The following is a 20,490-nucleotide window of genomic DNA, read 5'->3' on the forward strand; positions in this document are numbered from 1 at the left end:
AATTGCCCTCGGCAGGCCCCCTGGGAAAAGAACCATTAGGGAAGAAGATAAGGCTCCAAGAAATTGTGCGGCCTTACGTTTAGCCCTTGCCACCCCCTATGGAGATTCTCTACTTACAGGAAGGATAGCCTCATGCATTTGCCAGCAAAGAGGGCCTGTAAAGGAGAGACGTATGGATCCGAAAGCCCCACTCCGGTAACTAAGGAGTGTATCTATGGACTCAGGTCACCCTGACCCCTGGGCCCACCTGGCCCCCAGGAGGCATTCCAGATGATGATTGAACCTAGTCGGTTAAGGGACAGAATGGTTCATTGGTTCCTAGGTGCATTGCCTCTCTGAGAATGTATAAGGCATGGGTTTCGAAGGCCCTCTTGGCCCCCTCCTGGCACCTCGGACCGAGGGGAACACTTTTGTTCTTCAAAACCACGAATGGTTCAGGGAAACAACCAAGAGGTCATGTCCCTGTAACTGTTCCACTTGAGGTGTTGAGAGATAAATGACCTTTCATGAAAGCACCAAAGCAAATACTTTATAGATAAGCATAGATACATAACAAAAACAATGAAAGAAATTAATCAATAAGCAAAGGGCAGGAGGGGACGTTATGAGAAAATCATGGTATTCCTTATTGGGTGATGACACAAACGAACAATTGAGAATTGGGTAATGCCAGAAAACGTAGATGACGTATGCTACAAGGAGATCACCAGCAAATATAATGCCACGTTTGCTACAATAAATCGGCCAGTTCAACACACTGTTGTTGTCTGTGTCCATTTTTATTTTTTTTGTTTTTATGTTAGTTTTTTATTTTAGGCTTGTTTTATTTTCGCTTTTTCGCCGACGCCGTTCATCCTTCGGAAACCCCTGGACCTGCTGGAGCTGGACTCCAGCGTTCTCTACAGAAAAATGATGAGAAGGGAGGCAGGGAGTGCGTGGAGGAGTGAAGGGTTTGTAAGTTTACAATGGTTGGTGGGGGGATGCTTCTTGAGGAGGTGACATCTGCCTAAAGACCAGATGGCAAGAATCCAGTGGAATCGGCAAAGGAAGAGCCTGCCAGCCAGCATGAACAGCATATGCAAAAGTCCTGGGGTGGGAGCCTGCCAGAGCTGCTGGTGAAGATGGAAAGGCCAGCGTGGCTGGAGCTGAGAGAGAAAAATGGCCAGAAGATGAAGGCCAAAACAGATCAGGAGGGGGAGAGTACGATCCTTAAAGTCTCACAGGCAGGGAAAGACCTCCATTTAAAAACCAAAAGGACTCTTGCTGTTTTACTAGAATGAACTACAAGAACATATCAACATATCAGATTCTTGAAGGACTCGCCAGGAGCTCCCCGGACTGTGTAACGAACGGGTTTGTAGCCACCATCTTTGGGCTTGAGGACCAAGAAGAGACGGTGCGCACCAAGCATCTGACTAGGCAGCCGTCCCAGGAGGGGACGTCCCAGGCGGGGTTTCATGGGGATTCCGTTTTCACGGCCGCTCCTGGGCGTCCAGCCGGTCCCAGGCCAGCTTTTCCCAAGTCGGCCACTGCCCACGTATCGCAGCCGTGACCTGGCCGTGCGGGTCCCGCTCCCCGTCTCGGCGCCGCGCAGAAACGGGGACACAGACAGTCGCCGCCCCCCGCGGATACCCCAACCTGACACGGCTCGCGGCAATCCCCACGCTCGCCTCCGGGTGGAGCTGGAGCCCCGCCTAAGCGCCGCCCGTGCCGCTGGGGCTTCTGGGAATTGTAGTCCCGGCTCGCCGAGCCCAAACGCACTTCCGGGTTTGGCCAGAAACGCAGCCATTGTCCCGCGCGCGGATGCCTGCTGTCGCCACGCACCTGGGCTCGGAGGTCAGCCGAGTGGCCCTGCGGATGCCGAGTAGGGGAGGGGGCCGAACTAACTGAACCCGAGTCTGTCGTGTTGCAGAATCGGCGCAGGGGGCTGCTTAACCCGACTCCGTCCCGCTGCAGAGCCGTGCCGGGCCCTGAAGCTGGGACAGGCCGGTCCTGGGCCGCGAGCCCGTGGACGCCCAGGTCGGTGAGGGGCGGGGCAGCGCTGGAGGTCCCGTGCGCGCATGCGCAGGGTGTAGGCGGGAAGGTGGGTTTGGGGGTGTAGGTGGGCGACCTAGGACTTGAGCGTGCGGCGCTTCTGCGGGGTCCCGAAGTAGGTAGGGATCCTGGTGCAGCTGCAGATTCGGGAGTGCGCGAGTGCTTGATAGGGTGGTGCTCTTGTCCCAAGGCTGAAAACGCCCAGGTTGGTGAAGACAAGGCCATATGCGGGGATGTGGGGCGATCCTGAGAACCCCGCTTCCCCTCCTCCAGGGCTAGGCTGGTTTAGTGCAGGATCTGAGGACTGAAGACTGCGTTGAGAGAGTACTCGATTTCAGATTTGGAGGAGAGGGGCTCTGCCCCTATTCCTGCATTTTCAGCAGGCGTTTGAATAGGAAGCAGGACGTGGGAGGTGAGGTTCTGGGCAGTTGGCTTGGGGACCTGGGGCGCCCCCGGTAGTGGAGAGACCAGGTTTGAGTTGCAGATTCTTGCCCCAGAAGAACCAGTGCTACCTGAGCGAACTCTCTGAGAATCCCTGATGGACTACAGATTCCTAGGTTGCAAGAGGAGCCAGGGCCTGGAGGCAGTTTCTAGGCAGGGCGCTCCCTGCTCAGGCTGGGCGTGTTGATTGGGAAGCAGGAATTTGGACTGGTGGTCCTGGGACCCCCGTAGGGTAGTGCAGGGCCTTAGGACGTTCAAGTTGGGTGCAGACTTTGGGTGGGAGGTACAGAAGTGGAGTCTGGGAGGGTCAGAGCTGCAACAGCTGCGGTGAAATTGACAGCTATTGGGGAAGGACCCCGGATGCTGCCGGCACGTTTGGGAAGTAGACAGCCCCAGGGCCTTTGCTTGGGGGCAACTCCACTTGCGGGCACGAGAATGCCCAGATTGGTAGAGGGACAGAGTCTGGGCTGTAGATTTGGACCTGGAAGGGGCTGTACTCTGTGGCATCTAGGGATCCACATTTGGGCTGGAGGAAGCCAAAAGGCTTGCTTCCCGTGGGAGCTGCTCTGTCATGAGCTGGAGAACCCTCCAGACTGGTGAGCGCCCAGGCCCTGGGGCGGACTCTGGAATTCTTTGCTCAAGCGACGGTTTGGGTGTTCTGATGTTTTGGTGGCAAGCAGGCCGTGGCGCAGGTGCCCCTAAGATCCTCACAGAGGCTTGTGGGTGCTTGAGGTAGCCCGGGTATTGAGGTGCAGAGTGCGAGATGCGTCTTCTCCTTTCAGGAGCAGGGATTGCACAAACCCACAGGCTGGGGGAGGGCCCAGGTCCGGGATGTGGATTCCGTGTGTATCCGCGGGGATGCCAGCAGGAGGAGGGAACCTAGGTGCGCGGCCCCGCCCAGTCGCTGCTGGAGCCGCAGCCTCTGGTCTTGGGCAGAACGGGGAGGCATGGGCAGTCCTAGGACCCTGGTATTGCCTGAGGATGCCCAGGCGGGTGGAGGGAGCAGCTGCAGATTCCCGGCTGCAGAGGATTAGGGCTGCGCCATGGCCCCCTGCGCATACACGTGGGTATTTGGACGGGAAACGGGAGCCTGGAGGTGGGTATTAGAGGGTGCTGGGGTCTTTGTGCAGATGGCGCCCCAGTCACCCGTGGTGGTGCCCAGGTTGGCGGGAGGACAGGATCTCCCTAGGCTGCAGGTGACCGGGAAGATACTCGGACAGGAATCTGGGCAGGTGTGGCTCAAGCAGGGGCCTGTGGATGTTAGTGGAGGAGACGGTGTGTGGGCAAGTTCAGGATATGGCTGCATGGTGAACCCGCATTACACTGAGTGAGAATCCTGGGGGTCAAGGGTGTGGGTAAGAGGGAGAGATGGGGGGTAGGGTTGGCGAGATGGCGTGTGGGGGTGGGATTTGCCAGGGGGGCTGTTTTAGTCTCACACCCAGAAACAATCGAGTTGGCAGAAAGACGGCTGAAGTCCACATTCTGGGCCTCGGAGGGGTTGGCACGGGCTGGTGTTTGTCAGGAAGCTCCCAGGCCTGGCTCTGTTGCTGATTCAGGCCGAGGGTACCCACGTTGATGGAGGGACCAAGTCTGAGCTACCCGTTCGGGGCTCAGGAGGGTTTGGGGCTGGGAATCGGGCAGGCGCTATTCTGGTAGCAGCCAGTGGACCCAGAACGGTGGAGGCACCGAGTCCTAGGTGCAGCCCAGCTCTGCGCCTGTGCTTGGCTATTTGAGCAGAAAGTGGGAGGCAGGGCACGACAGGTTGCTGGAGGGTCAGGCCTAGTTAAGGAAGGGGAGGATTCTGGGAGGGGTGGGACATTTAGTTGGGAGTGTGGTTCCGGGTCATCAATCCCAGAAGCCCTACTCCTTGCTCCAGGAAGAGATGCTGCTGGTTTAGGGCTGCAGATTCACGTCTCGGGGAGGGAGTGCTCACTAGGCGGTCCTCGACGTGCTGGGCATCTGTGAGGCTCCCAGAAACCCAGTGGGGCAGGGAGGGACCGATTTGTAACTGCAGATGTTGGTGGTGGGCAGGAGGCCGTGTTGGGGCCTGACTTACAGGCAGGAGGTCCGGAGGCCTGTGATAGCGGAGGAATCAGGTTGGAGCTGCAGAGTCTTGGCCTGGGAGAGGCGTGCGCAGCTTTTCAGGCAGAAACCTCTAGAGGCGCGCTTGTCGTGGGGAATGCGTCCTGGCAGCGGAGGCTAATCCTGGGGGGGCGGGGCGGGGCGGAGGGAGGGGACCTGCGCAAGGATGCTCTGCTCAGGGCTCTTGCACCATTGCAGCTCAGGCCCTCAGGCCCCTGCCTGTGCCTGAAGGAGAGCATGGAAGACCGGGATGAGAAGCCCCCAGGGCCCCTGAAGACCGGTGCGCAGGTGAGTGGGACTTCCCCTTCCTCCAGGAGACCCACAGCTTGCTCGCACCCAGGCCCCACAGCCCGACCCTCTAGGCTCCGGAGGGTGTCCTCGTTCCCTTTGCGGTGTCCTGGGAGCTCTTGATCTCCCCTGACCTTATCCTCTATACGTTCTTGGAGGCTCCCTGCATTTCCTCCCTATTTAAAAAAAAATTTTTTTTTTTTAATTTTAATTCATTTTTGAGAGAGAGAAACGGAGATGGAGCGCGAACGAGGGGGAGGAGGGGCAGAGAGAGAGGGAGACCCAGGATCCGAAGCGGGCTCCAGGCTCCGAGCTGCCAGCACAGAGCCCGACGCCGGGCTCGAACCCACCAACCGTGAGATCACAGCCTGAGCTGAAATCGGACGCTTAAGCAACTGAGCCACCTGGGCGCCCCCACCTCCTCGCTATTTGAACCCAGAGAACTCTTTCTGGGAGGAATTTGGCATCCTGATATCAAAGGCCTTTAGAGTACTGATTCGTTCCCCCTTGGCCAGCAGCGCACCGTTTGCTTGGGAATGAAAAATTGGGAAGAATGTGTGAGAAGTGGCCATGCAAGGGGAGCATTAAAGTTACGGTAAAGCCGTGAAACGGAATATACTGTGGCCATTGATGGGACGATACACGCGTCCCAACATACAAAGATATGTGGGATCTGTGTTCAGTAAATGGCATTTAGAAATGATTGTCTTTTTTAAAAAAGATACAGTGTGTATTATAGGAAATGTGTTAGAAGGTTATAAACACGTCAGTTAACAGAGAGTGTCAGTTACGCTCCGAGGGACCTTATGTATTCATTTACTTACCTATATTTTTCTATTTTTGTGCAGCTAATTTTAAAGTTAGGAAATCAACGATCGAAAACATTTTCCTACAGTAAATGTTCTTCGAAAACATTTAATTTCTTTAAAAGTGTTAAATGAGAATTTCACCTCCCCCTTCCTAAATGGTTCATTCCTGAAGCCATGAGATGGGGCCGAGCTGGGTAGACGTCTGTGGTGGAGGGAGGGAGGGCTCCCTCCTGTGAGGTGTCACAGCCTGATTGGGGTGAGGAGGGTGTCCACGTGTGGGGACATCGTGACCAGACAGGGTGAAAAAGGTGGCACGGAGAATCAGAGCCCAAGTGGGGTGAGGTACGTGTCCATCTGGGGGAGGAAGATATTTGCAGTGACGGGCCCAGGGCAGGTGAGAAGGGCCTCCGTAGAGGGGTTGCCTCAGTGTGGACAACCCGAGTGCAGTGAGGGCATCCATGCCAAGGGTGGTCCAGCATGGATGGGGTGTCAGCCAAGGCAGGGTGAGAAGTGTGTCCATGTTGGGGTTGGGGACACATCCCAGTGTGGTGTGTCACAGCCTGAGAAGATTGAGGTTCTCTGTGCATGGGGGGGGGGGGAGGGGGGAGCCCAGGGTGGGGTATCAGAGCGAAGGCAGGAAGTCAAGGGCAACTACATGGAGTCCAAGTCCAAGTGGGATGAGGCCACCTGCAGAGTCTGAGCCCAAGGAGGGTCGAGAGAGCCCCCGTGTCAGAGTCCAGGAGGGCCAAGGAGTGTCCGTGCGGGAGAAGGAGCGGCTGTGGAAATGGGAGATTAGTCACCCACGGGGGCGCTGATCAGATGAGTAAGCCTAATAAGGCTCATGGGAGCCAGTGTTCTCACAATCAGATGTGGTAAGAGAGAGCACACTGGAGTAAACCTTAGTGATCGGTGGGAGTTGTAGGTAGCGACGTGACTCGGGGTTTTCAGTATATGTAGGTGTAGAAGTACGTGGAGACGTATGGATGTCTCAATGGTGCGTGTGTGTGTGTGTGTGTGTGTGTGTGTGGAGAGGGACATACACATGTGTTTTCCTATTTCTGTCCACTGTGAGGGCCCGGGAGCAGTGACAGTCTGATACCAGTTTGCACATCTGGTGCCCAGATTTCCACCCCATGCCCCAGAACTTACGGGTTTACTGTTCACACATATTTAATGTTCCGTGTTTTGCTGTTACGAATAGCACTGCTGTAAATGTCTTTGTATCTGGTTCCCTGTACAGTTGACCTCGAATGATGCAGGGTTTAGGGACACCAACCCCCTGCAGAGTCGAGAATCCATAGTTAAGTTTGACTTCCCCAAACTTAACTGCTGGGGCGCGGGGTGGGGGGTGGGGGGCTCAGTCAGTTAAGCGTCTGACCCTTGATCTTGGCTCAGGTCATGATCTCACGGTTCCAGAGATCGAGTCCTGTGTTGGGTTCCACACTGACAGTGCAGAGCCTGCTTGGGTTTCTCTCTCTCTCTCTCAAAATAAAGAAATAAAACTTACAAAAAACAAAACAAACTTAACTGCTAATAGCCTGCTGTTGATCAGAAGCCTGACAACATCAACAGTCAATGCATATTTTGTATATGTATTATGTGCACTGTATTCTTTAAAAAACAATTTGTTTTTTACATTTATTTATTTTTGAGAGACAGAGAGAGACAGAGCACAAGTGGGGGAGGGGAAGAGAGAGAAAGAGACACAGAATCCGAAGCAGGCTCCAGGCTCTGAGCTGTCAGCACAGAGCCCCACGTGGGGCTCGAACCCACAAACTGTGAGATCATGACCTAAGCCGAAGTCGGACGCTCAACCGACTGAGCCACCCAGGCGCCCCTGCACGGTATTCTTTTTTTTTTTTTTAATTTTTTTTAACGTTTATTCATTTTTTTTTTCAATTTTTATTTCATTTATTAATTCCAGTATAGCTAACGTAGAGTGTTATATTAGTTTCAGGTGTACAATATAATGATTCAATAATTTTATACATTACTCAGTGCTCATCTGAATAAATATACTCTTTAACTCCCATCACCTATTTTACCCATCCCCCCACTCACATCCCCTCTGGTAACTGTCTGTTCTCTATAGTTAAGAGTCTGTTTTTTTCTTTCTCTCTTTTTATCTTTGTGCATTTTCTTTTTTTTTTTAATTTCATTTTTTGTTTTTTTAAATTTACATCCAAGTTAGTTAGCATCTAGTGCAACAATGATTGCGGGAGTAGGTTCCTTAGTGCCCCTTCCCCATTTAGCCCATCCCCCCTCCCACACCCCTTCCAGTAATCCTCTGTTCTCCATATTTAAGAGTCTCTTATGTTTTGTCCCCCTCCCTGTTTTAAATTCTTTTTGCTTCCCTTCCCTTATGTTCATCTGTTCTGTCTCTTAAAGTCCTCATATGAGTGAAGTCATGATATTTGTCTTTCTCTGACTGATTTTGCTTAGCAGGATACCCTCGAGTTCCATCCACGTAGTTGTAAACGGCAAGATTTCATTCTTTTTGATTGCCGGGTAACACTCCATTGTATATATATACCACATCTTTATCCATTCATCCATCGATGGACATTTGGGCTTTTTCCATACTTTGGCTATTGTCGATAGTGCTGCTATACACATGGGGGTGCATGTGTCCCTTCGAAACAGCACACCTGTATCCTGTGGATAAATGCCTAGTCGTGCAATTGCTGGGTCGTAGGGTAGTTCTATTTTTAATTTTTTGAGGAACCTCCAAAAAACTGGAGTGGCTGCACCAGCTTGCATTCCCAACGTTTATTCATTTTTGAGAGGCAGAGACAGAGCGTAAGCGGGGGAGGGGCGGAGAGAGAATGGGAGACAAAGAATCCAAAGCAGGCTCCGGGCTCTGGGCTGTCAGCACAGAGCCTGACGCGGGGCTCGAACTCGTGAATGGCGAGATCATGACATGAGCCAAAGTCGGACGCTCGACCGACTGAGCCACCCAGGCGCCCCTGTGCACTGTATTCTTACAATAAAATAGAATAGGTTAAAGAAAATGTTATTAAGAAAATCATAAGGGAGAGAAAGCGCATTTACGGTACTGTGCTGTGTTTATTAAAAAGATCAACATGTTTGTGGACCTGTGCAGTTCAAACTGGTGTTGCTTAAGGGTCAGGTGTACCCATGGGCAAGAGTTTTAGAGGGAGTTATGCATTTAAATTTATATACATACATTCACACGTTATCAAAACTACAGGTAAAGCGTGCTTTGATTGTGACCACTGGTGTTCTACTCAGAGCTAGCGACTTTGGGTGTTTTTCTGAGAATCTTAATGGCCCTTTCGCTCTTTTCTTCTATAACATACAACGGAAGTAGCAAGCTGCTCATTATAATTTTCACTTTCATCACATATTTATTGATTGCCCAACCAGCGGAAGGCCCCGCGTGAGGTGCTAGGGACAAAGATGACCTAGTTCTCGCAGACGGAAATACGCTTCTTGTATATTCCAAGGCTGCCTAGGAGAAGCAAAACCATCTTCCTTCTCGTGTTAGCCATCCGTGACGTCATACCCCAAAACTTCGCAGCTTAGAACAACGACCAGCGTTTATTACCGCACATAGTCTCTGGGGTCAGCGATCCGGGGGCAGCTGGTCTGGATGTTTCTGGTGCTCAGGGTCTCCGACAGGGTTGCAGTAAATTGTGGGCCCAGGCTGATGTGAAGGCTTGACTGGGTAGGAGGACCCCCTTGCCAGCTCGTTCGCTCCCGTGGCCGTCAACGAGAGGCCTCAGTTCCCCGCTACACAGACCTCTCTCCAGGGCCGCACACAACACAGCAGCTGGTTTCTCGTGGAGCAAAGGATCTAAGAAAGGGAGGGCAGAGGGAGAGCACTTAATTGCACACAACCAAGGTGGAAGCCACGGTGTGTCTTATGTCATCTCAGAAGGGACACACCGTCACTTCTGTGACTCCTCGGTCATGCAGACCCACCCTGGTACCGTGTGCAAGGGCTGCACAGGGTGTGAATTCCTGGAGGTCAAGGTCATCAAGGGCCATGTTGGACGCTGGCTAGCACACTTCTCAACTCTGAATGTCCTTTAGTAAATTAAAAACAATTTTTTTTTTAACGTTTACTCATTTTTGAGAGAGAGAGAGAGACAGAGCGTGAGCAGGGGTGGAACAGAGAGAGAGAGGGAGACAGAATCCGAAGCAGGCTCCAGGCTCTGAGCTGTCAGCACAGAGCCCGACGCGGGGCTGGAACTCAGGGACCATGAGATCATGACCTGAGCCGAGGCCTCCCCCAGGCGCCCTTCCTTTAGTACATTTTAATCATGATCAGAAGACGCACAAGAGCTGTTGGGCCTGACGGATGTCCGTGAGAGCCTTGGCAGAGAGAGCAATCAAGGGAGCCCAAGTCTCGGTACGTGAGTCCCGCGGGCCACCCCGTCGGCCATCACCTGGGAGATTTCAACGACTTATGCGTTGGAAGCGGCCGGGCCAGGGAAGATCCTGCCTGCCTTCAGCGGCTGAGGCCAAAACCCTGCCAAGAGGGTGGCAGAGCCTTACCTATCCCGTCATCCTCAACATTCAGAGTGGATCTTAAGTGTTATCATCCAAAACGAAACAAAAAAAACCCATAAGTGCGAGACGCTGGATGTGTTAATCAGCTTGATCGTGGCACTCATTTCACAGTGTACACATCTATTCAAAAACATCACAGGGGAGCCTGGGTGGCTCAGTCGGTTGAGCGTCCGACTTCGGCTCAGGTCATGATCTCACGGTTCGTGGGTTCGAGCCTCCCCGTGCGTTGCCGCCCATTAGGAAGGCGGTTTCTCTCTGCAGCCACGTTTCCATGCTGCCTGCGTCAAAACTTGTGACTCCCGTGGGCCGTTGTCATTTTGGCTTTGTGAGTGTGGCTTGTTTGTTTTTGTTCCTTGGCCCCTGGAGCTCTTCAGTAATGCCCACGCAGCCGTTGTAAGGCAGCCTAACCATCCTGGTGTTTGTCCTGGGTACTTGTGCAGGCGACTTAGCAGCCGAGCGTTCTCATGGGGCCTTCTTTACATGGATGTGGCTCCAGCACTTAGAGGAGGGAAGGAGAGAGGGGGAGGAGGGGAGGCAGGGAGAGAGAGCACGGGCATATGGGTGCAGTGCTGCAGGAATGTTCTAGCAACTTAAACTCCCACCGATGGTATATGACACTCTTGACTAGTGGGCCACCGGGGTGGGAGTCCTTACAACAGGCAGAAGAAATGCCCTGTGTGGTCAGGATTTTGGTTCCATACAGCGGTCTGAGCAAACAAGCAGATATAGAGGTATGGATAATGGGAGCCAGAGAAGGTACAAAAATGGAAAGCAGGAAGGCTAGAATCACATGTGTTCCTGAATTGTAATGAGGGGCATCAGTGTGAATTTATAGCCTCTAATATATAGAGATAGGTAGTTATAGAAATAGAGACTTGATCTTCTCTGATTTAAAGAGGTGAGCATCTGGGGCGCCTGGGTGGCTCAGTCGGTTGAGCGGCCGACTTCGGCTCAGGTCACGATCTCGCGGTCCGTGAGTTCGAGCCCCGCGTCGGGCTCTGTGCTGACAGCTCAGAGCCTGGAGCCTGTTTCGGATTCTGTGTCTCCCTCTCTCTGACCCTCCCCCGTTCATGCTCTGTCTCTCTCTGTCTCAAAAATAAATAAACGTTAAAAAAAAAATGTTTAAATAAAAAAAAAAAAAAGAGGTGAGCATATTTTTGTATATTTACTGGCCATTTTATTTCTTCATAGTTGAGTTGCACGCGCATTTTCCTTTGTCCCTTGTAGTGTTGAAGGTCCCTTTTTCTTACTGATCTAGAATAGGGCTTAATAAAAAAAGTCAAAAAAATTTTTTAATGTTTATTTATTTTGGGGAGAGAGAGAGAGAGAGAGAGAGAACAAACCAGAGCATGAGCAGGGGTGGGGCCGAGAGGGAGGGAGACACAGAATCCGAAGCAGGCTCCGGGCTCTGAGCTGTCAGCACAGGGCCCGACGTGGGGCTTGAACTCACAGACTGTGAGATCGTGACCTGAGCCAAAGTCAGATGCTTAACTGACTGAGCCACCCATGTGCCCCCCGCCCCCAAAATACTTTTTTTAAAGTAGGTTTCACGCCCAGCGTAGAGCCCACCGTGGGGCTTGAACTCACAACCCTGAGATCAAGAGTCAGATGCTTAACCGACTGAGCCACCCAAGCACCCCTAGAACAAATCTTAATAGTATAGATTCTTACTGATGGTGCCTTTGTTGGTGGCACTTTTTGCCAAACATTTTCTGAAGTTAATTTTGGAATCTTTATGATTCTTTGGTCGCACTGTAGTCTGTTTTATTTGCTTACAACTCTGCGATCCAGGAGTTCCGACCACCTGGTTGAACAGTTCTTTTCTTGCACACGGTGCCTGGAATCACTCAGCTCCGTTGCGCTGGTAGCTGGGCTGGCCTGGAAGACCGACAGAGATCTCACGCCCGTGTCTGGTGTCGCATTGCCCCTCCAGCTGTCCCCTGTCTCTCACTCTCTCTCTCGAGCTTCCCAACGGGAGGGAGCAGACGTTTTGTAGGTGGGATGTGTGAACACAGGCGGTTTGTCGAATTCTAGCCTCCTCGCTGTGGCGGTTTCGAGCCATGACTTAGTTTCCTGGTTATTTTCCTTTTTCTCATCTGTTTCCTGCTCAGGACTCTCTCCTTCCTCCAGAGAGTATCGTCAAAGTTGAGAAAGAAGATGCCGGGTCATTGGCCCTTCCATCCCCGGTGAGTTGGCCCTCTTTACCCTGGGAAATGTAGAAATGTGCATGTCCGCTGGGGGGCAGGGGCCAGGCTGAAGTGACCCGGGAGGTGAGCAGAAAGGGAGGAAACAGATATGCAAGTGGGCATCGTTTACGAAAACTTGGTTAGTTATCATGTAAAAGATTGCAGAGAGTGATAGCTACAAGTTTGAGGCGGAGGGGCTCTTTTTTTATTATTTTTATTTAGAAAAGATTTTTTAAATGTTTATTTTAGAGAGAGATAGAGACAGAGCAGGGGAAGGGCAGAGAGAGAGGGAGACACAGAATCCGAAGCAGGTTCCAGGCTCCGAGCTGTCAGCACAGAGCCCGATGCGGGACTCAGACTCACAAACCGCGAGATCGTGACCTGAGCCAAAGTCGGACGCTTAATCGACTGAGCCCCCCAGGGGCCCCTCTCCCTTCATTTCTGGATCTACCAGAAACAGTCCAGTTTGATGTCACCTTTTTTTCTTTAAAGGATTAAAAAGATTTGACTCTGTTTACATGGTTTCAGGAAGGATTAAGTGGAGAAAATAAGTTAATCAAGAGAGGGAGGAGATACAAACTAAAAAGCAGAGTCCCTGATTAGCACCAGAGAAATTCATTCAGGGCGTGTGTGAACTTGTCGGCTCTACAGAGGAGGAAGGACCCGTTCAGGAAGAATGGGGCTGAGGGAATTCTTCGAAGGCTTGGGTTTTTCTCTGTGAGCAATCTGGTCGTTACCGGTGGGGCCTGAGGGCGGCACTTGGAATGGAGAGGTAGGTGCCTGACGTGAGTGGAGAAGGCTGAAAACAGTAGTGTTGTATTATGAGAGACAGGCAGCTCCAAGAGGTATAACAGGGTTGCTGGCCAGTCTGAAAGGATCGTTATGAGGTAGAGACCATTAATAGTGTCCCATCCAGCTGCTTTTGTGAGTTCTCTTTCCCAGTGGCATTCCGGAACCTTCTTTCCATTGGTCATACGTTGACATTCAGATTCATTTTTGCAGCCAGGGTACCTTCAGCGAAAGTCCCATAAGGCAAGATACTATTTGAAGGGGGATTTTTGAACATATCCAGTAGAAAGATTAAAAGGAATGCCCCCTGGACTCTACACTGAATAATTACGATGGAAAAGATAACAGGGGCACCGAATGGAAAGGAAAAGAATATAGACCAGCAGACAGTAATAGGGGATACTCGAATCGAGGAAGGGCCCCAGACTGTCAAAGCACGAGAAGAGAGAGGGAGAGATTATGCGGAGTGTTGTAATCAGAGGTGGGCCGTTCCATGGTTGTGACTTGAGAGGGGGATTCCTCTCAAGTGTCTCAAGGGATCTGGGGATCTCAAGGTCTGGGGGCTCACGCTGAGAGTGGGGTGCCGAAGAGCGATTCTCAGGGCCGGGAGTTGGGCCAGCGCGAGGCATCGATGCCTGAGGGCACGTGTTAGGCAGAGTTGAGGCTGCATCCCAGCCTCCGACTTCAAGCGTATGTGTTCGTTTCTCTATCCTTCTAGCTCTTCGTCTGTAAAAATGGTGCCGCTGCTGGCATTTTCTCACAGGGGCCTTGTGAGAATAGTTCACAGCCTGATGCCGCCCGGGAAGTGCGTCGTTGACGTCACTCAGTTTCATATGATTGTCAGGGACCTCTACAACCGGATGCTAGAGACAGGGCAGGCTGAGACCATACAAGTTCTTGAAGTAGAGGGTAAATCCCAGGTATTGTAAGTCTTCAGTGGGTGGGGCTTGGTGTTCAAGGGGTTGGTAGGACAAATGTCCAAGAAGTAAGGTAAATGGCGTGAGTTTCAGTGTAGCTGTGAGGACACGCACCCTCCCCCTTTGATGCTGAGCGAACCGGAGCCTGTGAGGTTTGCAGAGGAGGGGTCTTTGCGGGGGACGGGGTAAGTGTAGGTTTCCATTAACACAGGGATGTAGAGGGAATGTTTGGTAACGATGTTGAAGCTGTAGGATTTCGTTACTACAGAAGTAGAGGTCCCAGGGGCACGGTTGAAGGGCTCGGGAAGGAATTTTGAGGAGTGGGAGGTTTGGGGCAGGTGAGAGGAAGGACAGAATAAGTGGGGATAAAGCCAGTACCCACACATCGAAAAGCTTTTCAAATGGGTGTGTGATAAGGGATACCCACTTGACTTAGTTGGTTGAGCGTTTTACTCCGGCTCAGGTCACGATCTCACGGTTCGTGAGTTCGAGCCCCGCGTCGGGCTCTGTGCTGACAGCTCAGAGCCTGGGGCCTGCTTCGGATTCTGGGTCTCCCTCACTCTCAGCCCCTGCCCCACTCGTGCTCTGTCTCTCTCTCTCTCAGAAATAAATGAACGTTAAGAAAAAAAAATTCAAATGGGTGTGCAATAGGCCTGATGAGATCCAGGTGTGAGAGAGAACCTAAGCCAGAATTTGGCCCCAAAGTCAGATTATTTTGATCGATGGTGAAGTCTGTTGAGACTACAGATTCACTCATTGAAATCATTTGCCCAGTATGTGTTTCTTGTCTACGGTACACCAATATGCTGAGCCGCTTTGCAAACTATCAATACCCTGCCCCTGCCCTCACGGACTGCAGCCTAGTGACGTAGATGGCCGTTGCACAAATGAGCAGACTCAACGGTGTGGGGAGTCTTAGGAGAGAAACCCGTGGGACCTTCGGGACACATAGCCGGGGCTGGAGTGGGGGTGGCGGTGCTAATCTAATCCGGCATTGTTTATTTGACATGTGAACAAGCTTGACATTAAAGGGACCTACATTGAAGAGTGAAGGGGAGTGTTTATAAAAAGGAAGTATGGATTGGAGCTTGGAAACCAGTACCTAGAGAGCCACGTTCAACACGGGTGGCGGTGTGCGAATGATATTTCTGAACGCCGTTTTGGGTTAATTATGAACCCCTCTGAGATTTTGGTGAAACTTACAGGTCCTGACTTAGAAAAATGCAGGTGCGGGGGCGCCTGGGTGGCGCAGTCGGTTAAGCGTCCGACTTCAGCCAGGTCACGATCTCACGGTCCGTGAGTTCGAGCCCCGCGTCAGGCTCTGGGCTGATGGCTCGGAGCCTGGAGCCTGTTTCCGATTCTGTGTCTCCCTCTCTCTCTGCCCCTCCCCCATTCATGCTCTGTCTCTCTCTGTCCCAAAAATAAATAAAAAACGTTGAAAAAAAAAATTTAAAAAAAAAAAAAAGAAAAATGCAGGTGCGGCAGCATTTTGCGTGGAGTTTCACGGGCTTCCGGGGACCGTGTGTCCTATTCACGAACACAGCTTAAGGATACCAGGTCTATCTAGAAAGTCCTTTAGCGGCAAGTGGCGTTCCACTTCCCTGGGTTTTGCTGCCTTTGGCCAAATACAGATCACCCTCAGCACTTTATTGGATCAAAATTCCTGCCCAGTAGGCTTGGAAACGGGTCCTTTCTTGCTTAGAGGAGGCAGTCCAAGCCCCCCTCTCCATGTCAGTAACCACAGCACGTCTGTCTCTTAAAGGCTCTACGTTGCAGCTCTGAGTGTGGACAAAATAGAACTGTCGTCGGAGGACTGAGAGCTCAGGGTAACAGTCACATTGGCTGTCACTTAATTTTTTTAGAGTTCTCAAACCTGATGACCTTAATAATTTTCCAGCCGTTTTCTTTTTTGTTCGGGAAACTGCCAATAGCTTTTCATATATCGTCACAGTTAATTTACTGAACAACCCTATGAGTTGGGAATGATTAAGCCTAATAAATAGAAGTGGGATGGGGCACGTGGGTGGGTCAGTCAGTCAAGAGTCTGACTCTTGATTTTGGCTCAGGTCATGATCCCAGGGTCGTGGGATCCAGCCCTGCTTCAGGCTCCGTGCTGACAGTGCACAGCTTGAGGTTCTCTCTGTCCTTCTCTCTCTGCCCATCCCCCCCTCAAAATAAATAAATAAACAAAAAAAATGGGATAAACTCAGCTTAGAAGGCAGATGGTCAGATTAGATATATATTTTTAAAATGCAGACCTGTGCTCTTAATAGATGAGAAAACCCATTTCTTCCGAATCTGGCCCACCGCCTGCGTTTGTAAGTAAAACTTTATTATAATACGGTCACGCCCATTTGTTTATATATTTTTTGTGCCTGCTTTCTTGCTGGAGGAGGGCTGAGTGGTTGTGATAAAGACTGTATGGCTTACAAAGCCTAAAATGTTTACTCTCTCACCTTTGACAGAAAAAGTATGCTGACTCTGTTTTGTTCCATTTGGGGAATTTGGAGAGAATTCGTTACTGGCAATTCTATATTCACCAGTGCAAAAATCAGAATGAGCATTTTGTTCAAAGTGAACAAGAGAGAAAACAATTTATATCTGTTTTTATCCGTTGTTCCTCTTTGGGGTTGTATCAACAGATCCAGCATCCAAAACCCAAAGGGGTTTCCCTAAAAGGCACCTGTACACCTTGACTAGAATCCTTTGGACACTGACAGCCTCAGGACAATTTCCAGGCCATCAAGTTTTCCTTCTTCCCTTTGTCAGTCTTTTCCTCCTTTATGAACATTGGAAGGAAGTGATGCCCAGCTGAGCAGGAATGTGTGTCCTGTTTTAGGAAGGAGAGAACTTCAAAATTGTGACTGTGGACTTCACTCAGAAGGAAGAAGCCACTTTGAACCCTGTTCAGAGGACCCTGGACAGAGATGTGATCCTAGAGAACCACAGGGACCTGGTCTCTTGGGGTAAGAACACAGTCCCCTTTAATGAAGTTTGTGTATTGAAATGATTTCCATTGATTGAGAACTATGGAGTTCGGAGGCCAGAATGATTTTGACCACACATAGACTGTGTTTGTGCTTTTTATTCCCCAGTGAAGATTCAATTTTAATGCATAGGGTAGCAAAGGTACAGCTTCTCAGGTTTGAGCTTGTTCAGTCTTCATGGTTCCTAAAGGCCAAAGACTGGGACCAAATTCTGCAGTGATTTTCTTTTGTCCCCAGCCCCAGACACCCCAAATCCTGTTTAGTTCCCCATCTGCTTTTCAAACCAGATGCGGTCTCCTCATGGGAGCCAGGAGATGAATACAAACATTTCCTAACATACATATCCAGGTGAGAAACCGACACTTAGGAGTCAGTACATATATTGAAGATTTGTTTCAAAAATCCCCATCGGGCATGCCACATGTGTCTCCATTTCCCACTCCTATTAGACTGTATACATTGCCACTTTTTCCAGAGGTACTCTCTGTTGCTTGACCTAGTAACCACACGGGCTTCTGCTTCCGGGCTGATCTCCATTCTCTCTCACTTGGAACCCCAGGAATCCATCAGGCCGTAATAATTGCTTCTAAAGCATTTGGGGAACCTGGGATAACAGTGCTCTCACTCTTTTTCCTGATTCACAAAGTAGTTTGCCCATGTCCTACTGACACAGACTATTCGAGCACGTTTCGTGCCTCCAGCAGCATAGATACTATCCTGTACTTCAGTGAGCATGTGTCTAGCACTAAAGAGGGTAGAAAGGACTCTGTTTTTTTGCTAAGGTTTGCACAATTGTTTGTTATTTTGTAGGTTCTATATGGGTGATCTTACTTTGGAATATGGAGGTATTTGGCATTTAAAATATTTTTTATTCAGCAACAGTGGGATTAAATAGTTTTTTGGGTTTTTTTTTAATGTTTATTTATGTTTGAGACATAGCACAGGCAGAAGGGTGGAGAGAGGAGGCATAGAATCTGAAGCAGGCCCCAGACTCCAAACTGTCTGCACAGAGCCCGGCGCAGGGCTCAAACTCATGAACTGTGTGATTATGACCTGAGCCAAAGTCAGACGCTTAACCAACTGGGCCACCCAGGCGCCCCAGTAGTTTTATTGGGCTACTGGTAGTTCTCAATGGGCTGTGGTGGTTCTTTGCTTGCTGCTTCTTCCCACCCTTCTCTTGTCTTAATCCAGGCTATAGGTCCATAGCTGAAAACAAATCCACCTATATTTTGCATACTTTCTTGTCAGCTTTTTCCCAATATTCCAACTCTAACATTGTTTGGCTAGGATGTTTTATTTTGCTCTCTTCTAGACTTGGCAACTGCACTTGGAAGAAGAGAATCAACATCAAAGCAGAACATTTTTGATGACGAACCATTCCACGGAGTGAAGCTAGAAAGGTTGACAAGAGATGATCCTTGGTTAGCTTCATGTGAAGAAGTTCGGGATTGTAAGGACCAGTTGGAGAAGCAACAGGAAAAACAAGAGAGACTTTTGAAGGAAATGGCCTTTACTCACAGGAAAGCTATTACTTATGAGAGAGTCTGTAAAAATGCTGAACTTGAGGAGAAGAGTGGTCTGAATCCCAGTCTTCTTTCACCCCAGATGATATCCATAAGAAACCATTTTCATAAACATGCCTCACATGTAAAAAAATTGCATTATAATCCTATTGTTAACAGTCATCAGGTGATTCATGACAGTGAGAAACTCTGTGACAGTAATGAATGTGGAAACCCCCACCAGAACATTCACCTTATTCAGTTTACAAGCACTCAAACAGAGGCTAAATCCTATGGATTTAGTGACAGTATTCAATCTTTTAGCAATGATGTACCCTTAAATATACATGAGAAAATACATGCCAGAGGAAGATCCTTTGACTTTGAGGAACGTGGGCAAGTTTTGAACCACGGTATATCCCATAATGAACAACAGAGAATCCCTGTTGAAGAGAGTCAATATAACTGTAGTAAAACCTCCCAGAGTTCATCCATTGCTCAAAACATGAGAAATTCTGAAGAGAAACCCTTTGAATGTAATCAGTGTGGGAAATCCTTCAGCTGGAGCTCTCATCTTGTTGCACATCAGAGAACTCACACAGGGGAGAAACCTTATGAATGTAACGAGTGTGGGAAATCCTTTAGCCGGAGCTCTCACCTTGTTTCCCACCAGAGAACTCATACTGGAGAGAAACCTTACAGATGTAATCAGTGTGGGAAGTCTTTCAGCCAGAGCTATGTTCTTGTCGTGCATCAGAGAACTCATACTGGAGAGAAGCCTTATGAATGCAATCAATGTGGAAAGTCCTTCAGGCAGAGCTACAAACTTATTGCACATCAAAGAACTCACACTGGAGAGAAGCCCTATGAATGCAGTCAGTGTGGGAAGTCGTTCATCCAGAGCTATAAACTTATTGCACATCAGAGAATTCATACGGGCGAGAAACCCTATGAATGCAATCAATGTGGAAAGTCCTTTAGTCAGAGTTACAAACTTGTTGCCCATCAGAGAACTCACACAGGGGAAAAACCCTTTGAATGTAATCAGTGTGGGAAATCCTTCAGCTGGAGCTCTCAGCTTGTTGCACATCAAAGAACTCACACTGGGGAGAAACCCTATGAATGTAATGAGTGTGGAAAGTCTTTCAACCGCAGCTCTCACCTTGTCATGCATCAGAGAACTCATACTGGAGAAAAACCCTACGAATGTAATCAGTGTGGGAAGTCTTTTAGTCAGAGTTACGTTCTTGTTGTACATCAGAGAACTCATACTGGAGAAAAGCCCTATGAATGCAATCAGTGTGGGAAGTCCTTCAGGCAGAGTTCATGCCTTACTCAACATCAAAGAACTCATACTGGGGAGAAACCCTACGAATGTAATCAGTGTGGAAAAACATTCAGCTTGAGTGCTCGACTCATTGTACATCAAAGAACTCATACTGGAGAAAAGCCCTTTACGTGTAATCAGTGTGGGAAAGCTTTCATTAATAGTTCTAAACTTATTAGGCATCAGGCAACTCATACTGAGGAGAAACCCTATGAATGAATGTAACAAGTTTGGAAATCTTTTAGCCAGAGTATATTTCTTTTTCCTTTCCTTTTCCTTTTTCTTGCATTTCTTCCTCCCTCCCTCTTTCTCTTCCTCTTTCTCTTTCTTTTCCTCTTTCTCTTCAATTTCTTTCTTTCCTTCCTTCCTTCCTTCCTTCCTTCCTTCCTTCCTTCCTTCCTTCCTAGCTTGCAGTCAGCCTTCTGTCGTGTATCTGGAAATTCATTCTAGAGAAGAAAGAACAATGAGTCATATACTTTACTTAGCAATTCCATATCAAAAAATCAAACTTGGCATTTATGACACATTGTCACATAAGTAACAAATGTTGGCACTTTTCCTTGCAGAAAGCACTCCAACTTGAATCTGAGAA

The 20,490-nt window shown here is 49.6% G+C and overlaps 1 protein-coding gene across 2 annotated transcripts; it reads left to right on the forward strand.

Annotated features, from left to right (window-relative positions):
- Positions 1 to 1,716: 1,716 nt before the first annotated feature.
- ZNF180 (zinc finger protein 180) lies at positions 1,717 to 20,217 on the forward strand. 2 transcript variants are annotated; one of them, XM_042920908.1, is made up of 5 exons: positions 1,760 to 1,836; positions 4,756 to 4,845; positions 12,302 to 12,376; positions 16,922 to 17,048; positions 18,382 to 20,217. In XM_042920908.1, the coding sequence occupies exons 1-5, from the start codon at positions 1,804 to 1,806 to the stop codon at positions 20,115 to 20,117; spliced, it is 2,061 nt and encodes a 686-aa protein (XP_042776842.1). In that variant the 5' UTR covers positions 1,760 to 1,803; the 3' UTR covers positions 20,118 to 20,217. The 2 variants fall into 2 exon arrangements, with proteins under 2 accessions (XP_042776843.1, XP_042776842.1); XM_042920909.1 differs by lacking the exon at positions 16,922 to 17,048 and having other exon boundaries at positions 1,717 to 1,836; positions 18,382 to 18,550.
- The last annotated feature ends 273 nt before the right edge of the window (positions 20,218 to 20,490 follow it).

The sequence above is a fragment of the Panthera leo genome, chromosome E2, assembly GCF_018350215.1.
Source record: "Panthera leo isolate Ple1 chromosome E2, P.leo_Ple1_pat1.1, whole genome shotgun sequence".
Classification (NCBI taxonomy): domain Eukaryota; kingdom Metazoa; phylum Chordata; class Mammalia; order Carnivora; family Felidae; genus Panthera; species Panthera leo.

Excerpts from the sequence above, each read along its gene's own strand:
- ZNF180 (XM_042920908.1), top strand. The coding sequence starts at position 1,804 with ATGCCTGCTGTCGCCACGCACCTGGGCTCGGAG. Across the intron at positions 4,846-12,301 it reads CCCTGAAGACCGGTGCGCAG|GACTCTCTCCTTCCTCCAGA; the intron begins GTGAGTGGGACT and ends TTTCCTGCTCAG. Across the intron at positions 17,049-18,381 it reads CAGGGACCTGGTCTCTTGGG|ACTTGGCAACTGCACTTGGA; the intron begins GTAAGAACACAG and ends GCTCTCTTCTAG.